Source organism: Equus przewalskii, chromosome 20 (genome assembly GCF_037783145.1).
Source record: "Equus przewalskii isolate Varuska chromosome 20, EquPr2, whole genome shotgun sequence".
In the NCBI taxonomy this organism is placed as follows: domain Eukaryota; kingdom Metazoa; phylum Chordata; class Mammalia; order Perissodactyla; family Equidae; genus Equus; species Equus przewalskii.
This window is the reverse complement of record NC_091850.1, coordinates 56,570,675-56,578,364: the sequence shown is the minus strand read 5'-3', so window position 1 is coordinate 56,578,364 and position 7,690 is coordinate 56,570,675. Positions and strand designations below refer to the sequence as shown.

General features: G+C 53.1%; 1 protein-coding gene across 2 annotated transcripts in view; it reads right to left on the bottom strand.

Moving 5' to 3' along the window:
- Positions 1 to 237: 237 nt before the first annotated feature.
- Positions 238 to 7,690, bottom strand: part of SLC6A3 (solute carrier family 6 member 3) — a 39,486-nt gene continuing 32,033 nt past the window's right edge. For both annotated transcript variants that reach the window (XM_008544183.2, XM_070587254.1), the window contains exons 14-15: positions 6,365 to 6,436; positions 238 to 1,693 (exon numbers count right to left, since the gene is read on the bottom strand). In XM_008544183.2, coding sequence (XP_008542405.1) covers positions 1,670 to 1,693; positions 6,365 to 6,436 — 96 coding nt within the window. In that variant the 3' untranslated portion in view covers positions 238 to 1,669. The remainder of the gene's footprint in view (positions 1,694 to 6,364; positions 6,437 to 7,690) is intronic.

Below are 7,690 nucleotides of genomic sequence, written 5' to 3'. Positions count from 1 at the left end.
GCTGGTCGGGCAGGTGAGAGCTCGAGAGAGGCAGGACAGGATAGTGCTGAGCTGTGTGCATAGGTGGAACCTGCAGACACAGCCCTGGGGAGGGGCCGGGTGAACCCCTGGCTGTGCTTCCCCAGGGCGGGGAGGAGCCCAGAGAAGGAGAAATTGTGAGGGGGTGGGAGCTGTGAGCCCGTGGCAGCCGCCCAGCAGACCAATGGGGTCGAGCAAAAAAGTGTCCACACAGCCACGGCCGTTTTCCCACATAGGTTTTATTGGTGGTGGTAACCCACACAGATGCTGACTATGGAGACAGACAGACAGATAACACTGGTTTTCTACACAGAGTACTCAATGCTCCTTGAGAGGGCAGACCAAGTCCTCTTGGCCACAACCGCAAACAACTCTGGTCAACAAGCTAAAGCTTCCCTGAGTGGCCAGTTCCACGGGCCATGGGCTGAGGTCCGCCTTGGGGACGGCTGAGCAGGTTCCCCAAGGACCTGTGTCAGCAGCATGCGCAGCGCGACTTCCCTGTGGCGGGCACAGAGCCGAGCTCCTGGTGCACCTTCAATGGTGCGCTGCGTCCGATTCCCAACAGCCACTCTTCCCTTGGGGACAGACGCCAGTGTGCTGGGGACAGCAGCCCTTGGCCGACAGTCTTCACCTCATATGGCTAACGTTCTCGTCCACAAAACCCGGAACGTCAGAAACAGAATGTCAGAAACCGACTCTGCACTCTGAGCATGGGTTTTGATTCACAGGTAAATGAGATTTTAAAAAGCCATTCCCTAACACAGAAAGTGTTATTGATGTGATGTGTGCTGGAGAGAAATAAAACTCTGATGGGCTCTTCCTCCCCAGGTCAGGGCTCGAGGCTGCCCTGGTGGGGTCTCCAGGAGGCCTGCCCCAGGGGCTCTGCGTGGTCAGGGTCCAGCCGGTGGGACTGCTTTCCTGCTCGCAGGGAGCTTGCTTTCCCCTGCAGCCAGGGGATCCATGGTGAGCTGACCATGAGCTGATGGCGACCCCCCTGGTGGGCAGGAGAGGTGGCAGCCCACACAATTCCATGGAGTTTTGTTTGTCTCAGCTACAAGGAAATAAACAGCATCCCCATCACTCACACCAGGACCCACCCGGGGGGCTCAGCACAGACTGTGTGAGTGACACGGAGACGTGTGGCCCACTTTCTCGCCGTTTGCACGGTTTCTTCCATTTCACCTTCTCCACAATTAGACAAGACAGGATACTTGGCTTTTCTAATATGAGCAAAATAAATGGTCCAGGGAGCTATGCGAATGGCAGGATTCTCAGCAGAGAGCGTCTACAATTATCGTATTTCTCCTCAACACATGAGGGCCGCCAGACCCGTGCCTGGGCAGCCCCTGGGTAAAGCGAGGGGGAAGGGGGCGGCTCGACACGGATAGGACACAACTCGGACGCTTTCTACCTGTGGGGACAGGCACAGATCTACGGTGTGTTATCACAGCAACTTGGGACAGACGCACATCCTCTCCCACAGCACAGGGAGGTGTGAGTAGTCAGAAGGCAAAGCCCATGCGTCTCCAGTGGAGGAGAAGTGAGAATGGAAGCAGCCCTCCTTTCTCTCGAGACTTAGAGCTTCCTCCTTGACCTGTGTCTCTCCCACGGTGGGACAGCCGCCCTGTGGGTTGTCCTTCTCTGCTCCCCTCTACACCACGAGCCAGTGGCGAAACTGAAAGAAAACAGGGATTATTCAGAAAACAGAAACTACTTGGATGAAGGTGGCTCCTGGGCCGACGACCAGCTTGTAGCTGAGAGACACCTCGGCAGAGCAGAAGGCTGTGGCTACACGACCGGGGAGCTCAGCAGGGGGCTGGCCCCGCCCTGCTCCTGGGGCATCTCAGACTGAAGCCCATTTTACCATTATATCAATCAGTTGCTGCTGACAGAGACGTCAGCCAGCACAGCTACAGCCAGCGTGATGTCAGCTGCCAGGCGGACCAACAGTGGGCACGGCAAACCTGAGGCTGGCCGCAGAGGGCACTCCTGCTGGCTGGCATGTGACCTGTGATGCCCCCTGGTGCCCACGGCACTTTCCTGGGGCCTCAGATTCCTGCAGTTCTGTCTTGCTCCATGTGACCCCAGGCGGGCGCGGGAGCAGCCTCATTTACCGCCGGGGATGGATGAGATCAACAGGAGGGCTATTTAGTCGTCCAGCAAATGTCATCTCTGCTATTATGCAGCTGTTTGTTCAGCCTACTCTGAGCACACGCCATTCGATCACACTAAATGGCAAGAACTGTGTTTTTCAAACATTTCAAAACAAGAGCCTGCAGGCCTGACTTCTGACACAGCCACACCGGGGATGGGAAGATGCTGAATCTGTGCTGGTCACACCCCTTTGGGGCGACATGCAGGGACATCTCCAGTCCTGGTTAGGACACACTCCCTCCACCGACTGGGCCTCCAGTGCATGCTGAACCAGGTGTGGTGTGGTGCGAGGCGAAAGGGGCTGGTGGAGCCCAGGAGGGGTCCAGTATCCAGACCGGAGAGCATCAACTCTGTGGTGACCACCCCACTTCAGACTAGTGGTGACAGGGGAGCCACACTTGGGGCCCAGCTCTGAGCCCAAGCCCCTGGAGGTGAAGTGGTCCTCTGTCCTGGCACGGAAAGCAGCAGAAGGGGACTTCTCTGGAGGAAGGCATGCTTTGGGGCCTCTCAGAATTCTCACAGATTAGGACCAAGGTATAAGCTTGAAAAGAAGGAAGCCCAGAAACAGATGGCAGCCCGCTCTGTCCAAGTGAGGTCAGCAGAAACCAGAAAGTTTAATTCAGACCCCCACAGACCAGAGAGGCTGTGACTGTCAGATTATCGGGCAGCTATGTAAGAGATGTTTTAAAAAGTGATGTATGCAACCTACAAGGATGCACATTTCACAAGACACAGGTGGACCAAATGTAATTTTCAGAGATGAAGTAAAAAATACAGCTGTCAGTGAAGCGTAATACAACAAGGCAGGTACGAGGTAGAGAACGCAAGGTGGAGAACGCGAGGTGGAGAATGGCTGACTGTGGTCCCTCACATGATGAAATGTTGTGTGGCCGTCAGAGCGAATGAACTATAATTACACAGAAAGATATTTCTGGTCGAGATGGAGTAGCAGGGACTGAATTTACTCTACCCTCTGAATCAACCCCAAATGATCAAAATGTGTGTGTAATAATGGTTTCAAGACACAGGACATCAGATGACAAAGGACAGTGATCCCTAGTGAGCTGTCCAATTGTCCCTGCTTGCTGCCTCAAGGAATTTCCAGGTTGCAGCAAGGGGAAGGGGGAGCCCAGGTAGGGGCAGTGAACTCTGTGGAGACGAGTGCTGGGGAGACCACGGCAGCTGGAGCTCGCAGGATGGAGTCCAGAGGGGAGAGAACTGCACCGAGAGCCCCAGTAACTGCACAGGGTCCCCCAGGCGTTCAGCTGCATACTCAGGGTGCACGAGGTCCGGGAAAGAATCACCCAATGAGATTCATGGGAACAGTCTATGAAATGTGCACAGGGCTGGGAGCTGACCTGCTCCCTCTAGCAGACTGAGCATGTCATGGCTGGTGGGGCCCTGGGCAGAGCACTCACGAAGGTCTCGCTGCAGCAATGGGAATAATGAGCCTCACACTAAGTGCCGCTCTGGTCCCACATAAAAAATCTGAAAAAGCAAGTCCCTAGGAGATCACACCATCTCCACATAGCTTGGCTACATCCCGGAACAAATGCAGAAATATCCAGCATCTAACAAGGGAAAACTCACAGTATCTGGAATCCAATAAAAAAATTTACCAGAATTGCAAATAAGAGGCAAAATTTCAACCCCAGAGAAAAGTCAATCAACTGAGACTGACCCAGAACTGACACCAATGTTAGATTTAGCAGATAAAGACATGAAAACAGTGATTATAACTGTTCTCTCTACGTTTAAAAACTGAAGTAGAGGCATGAAAGACATAAAAAGACCCAAATTGAGTTTCTAGAGAATAAAACTATAATGTATGAGATGATAAATATGCTGGTGAGATTAGCAGCAGATTAAACATTGCAGAGGAAAAAAATTTAGTGAACTGAAACAAAAAGCAACAGAAAGCACACAAAATAAAAGAGATAGAGGAAAGAGAATTAAAGTGGCCTAAAGTATGTGCGATTCAGCCCTTGAAGGGGTGGGTAGAAAAAATGTTGAAGAAATGGTAGCCAAAAAATTTCCTAATTTGATGAAAACTATAAGCCCACAGTTTCAAAGGCCCACTGAACTGTGGGAATAGGAAACACAAAGAGGAGGATGAGGTACTGTAATGTGAGCAAGTGGGAAAACGAACTCAAAAGAGTCAATTGGCATGACGCCTTTTTCATAGAGTTAAAAGCAACTGAAACCAAGAAATCTACTTTTTAGGAATATAGGAATGTCCATAGATGCACAAAACTATATAGTAAAAGAGACAAAGGAAAGATCCATCTAGATGAAGGTCCTTTACTTCAGGGATGGATGGGAGGGGGCAGACAGGGAGGTGGATGTTACTATGAATGTGCAGTTTTCGTGTGGTGGTTCACAGGGTTTATTTTGTCCTGTAGATAAAAAAAAAAAAAAAAACAAGAAGTAGCCATCTGTGCACTAATGACAAGAGTGTGTTGTACAACTGAGCAGCTGAGACATAAAACTTTTTAAAAAATTCTGAAAGAGTTTGAGACTTGGAGGACCCAGGGCAAGCCTCACACCCTAGAGCCCCAAAGTGAAACAGAGGAAGGCAAGAGGCAGGATTTGAAGGTGTGGCTGCAAAGTCCTCAGAACTGACAACAACCATGGATCCACAGACCCCATACCCACACAGTCACAAGCCTAATCTAGTGGACAGAAGAATTGTGTATCAACAGTGGGGAATAGACAACTACCTAAAGTGGATCAAGTACTCAGCACACTTCAAAGAATAGGTAGCATAGAGGTCTGAGCACAAGGCATTAATTTAGAAATTAATAACAAATAGATGAATTAAACATCCTCATACATCTGGGAACTCAAAAACAGATTCTAAAAAACTCACGAGTTGAAGAAGTCACAATGAAAATTAAAATACACTTACACTAAATAATAAGGAAAATATTACGTTAATAGTTGTGGAATGCAGCCAACAGGGTATTTTGAGGGAAATTCATAGCCTTGAATGCTTATATTAGAAAAGAAGAAAGGTTAAAAATTAACAGTCCAAGGTCTAAATTAAGAAGTTAGCAAAAGTATAACAGAGTAACCCAAAGAAAGCAGGAGGAAGAAATAATAAAGACGGGAGCTGAGATGGATAAGGCAGAGAGTAGAGAGCCTGCACCAATCCTCTGTACATCGACCTGTATAAGAGTGAGTTCTCTGCCTCAGTCTGTCTCCCCACCCACCTCTGCCTAAAACTGTGCCCCTCAGATGGTTTTTGAGTCAACACATCCAAGTCCTGGAAGGGTTAGGTGGTCCAGCATTCATGATTGACGTTAGTGTCCTCGACTAAGTGGGGCTTTCTCACAGGGTGATGGAAGAGGGAATGCCCACCCAGGTCACCTCCCACCCGCCGACCAGCTGTGTGACTACGAGGTGTTCCTTAGCCTCTTGTGCATCAGGGGCCCCCTCTTGCTAGAGAGCGTAATGACGTTCCTTGCAGGGTTGTGGTAATTAAGACAGGTCACGTGCTTCCTCTGTGCTCTCAACAACCTTAGGGCCGCTTTCCACACCTGCTCTGTAATGCCTGGGAAAAACACACGAAGCACACAGGTGAAGCACACAAGCTCCGATGGCTCCCAGATGTAGAGCGAAGGGAAAGAATCAATCCTGCTACAGCCCTGGTGCGAGCCCCACCCTCTCCTACCTGGGCCTCCCCTGACATCCCCAGGCCCTCTGCGACCCCTTCCGACCTTCCCAGCAGCCTTTGTGACCCTGTCAAAGGCCATCAGACAGGCAGGCGGCTCAGCCAAGGTCCAGAGAGCTGTCCAGGTGCTGAAGCGCCTCGCTGGAGGCCGGGAGCTGTCCAGGTGCTGAAGCGCCTCTCTTGGCCTGGACGGCAGTCCCCTCCCTTCGCACAGTGTCTGCTCAGATGCCATCTCCTCCGGGGGTCCATCCCTGGTCACGCCTCCCCTCTCTGCTTTCTCTTTCTCTGGTGCTCCTCTCCACCTGACACATTTCGCCCGCTGCCTGCCCCTCCTCATGCAGGATCCTCAGGGGGGCCCTGCAGCACCCGGACCAGCCAGCAGGCGTGCATGCTCACAGAGTGCTTCCTGAATGAGGGAATGCAGCCTCATGGCTGTCTGGGGGCTGTGGTGCAGGCATAAGGGTTGCCCTCCCATCCTTCTGAATTCTGCCCCGGGTCAGTGGGGAGACCATCACTCACCGTGAACTGGCGCACCTCCCCTCTCTCCACCAGCTCGCGCTCCTTCTCAGGCGTGATGGCATAGGCCAGTTTCTAGAAGAAAGGAGAGAGTGTGGGCGCTGGCACATGCTCAGCAAGGTGGTCGACACGGAGTTGGACACGGAAGCTGACAGCCCCCAGTCCCCTTGAACTTGGGAGCAGAGTCCATCTGGCTGGAAATGAGCAGCGTGGTGAAGGTTTTGTGTCTACATCGAGCTCATGGTGGGCTCAGGGTGAAGGTGAATGGCATGCACTCTCCCCCCGGGCCAGGACAGGGCCTTACGGCACCTGAAGGTCACTGGAGAGAGGGAGGTGCTTGATTTGGTTACATTCAGCCTTGGGAAGCTGGCCTTCCTTCTGTGCAGCTGATGCCCCCTGCCTAGACAAAGAGCAGAGCAGTGCTCCTCAGGGGTCCCCTGGGCAGCGGCTCAGCAGCTCACAGTGTCTGACTTTCTGGGGCCACATTTTCCCTCCAGGTGTCATGGCTCCAGGGGACCCTCCCACAGGTCACCGCAGCCCCACCTGTCTCAGCTACTGAGATTGTGTGTGGGTTGTGTTCAGAGTTTGCCCGGTGGGACGTCAGGGACAGACACAGGCTCCACAGAGGGTGGCACAGAGGGGTCCCCACAGGGATGGCCCAGACACCCGCTGTTCCCCAGGCTGGGCTCTGATGGTCAGTGAGGGGGGTCGTGGGACAGGTCTTCACTGCATGGTGCCATCTGGCTTTGCTGGGGCCATGGGGCCCCAGGGCTATCTCCCTCTCCTCACAAGAGGCCTAGGCTGTCAGAGGGCCCGGTGACCCTGGCCACATGCTGTGCCTATCTGCTCCAGGCCTCGCCTAACTTCTGAGGGATGGGCTGAGTGCCAGCCCTGTGAGGGGCACCTGCCTTGGCCTCCAAGCCCAAAGGATGCTGTGTGGCCCCAGGAGGAATCCCTGGGCCAGCAGAGGTGCAGCAACAGGGCTTCACTGTCCGTGCTCCCAAGAAGGATGGCTGAACACGGGCACAGAGAAGCCTCTGAGAACTCCCGACAGCAGCTCTGAGCAAGCTTGCGGGGTGTTCCTTCCAAAGTGGACCCTGTCCTTTGTCTCTTCCAGGAATCCCAGCACCAGGATGTGAGGTAATGGGACCCCTGTGACTGGTTCCCGCCCCCTCCTTCACAGGTGACAGAAGCTGCCCGACTCCGAGGCCCTGGGGCAACCCCTCAACCCACAGGAGGCTCCTGCCTGGTGGCTCCTGCTGCCCTGCTCAGCCACAGGTGGACTCGGCCCCAGGAGAGGGCAGGGCTCACCCCTGATTCTACCTCCAC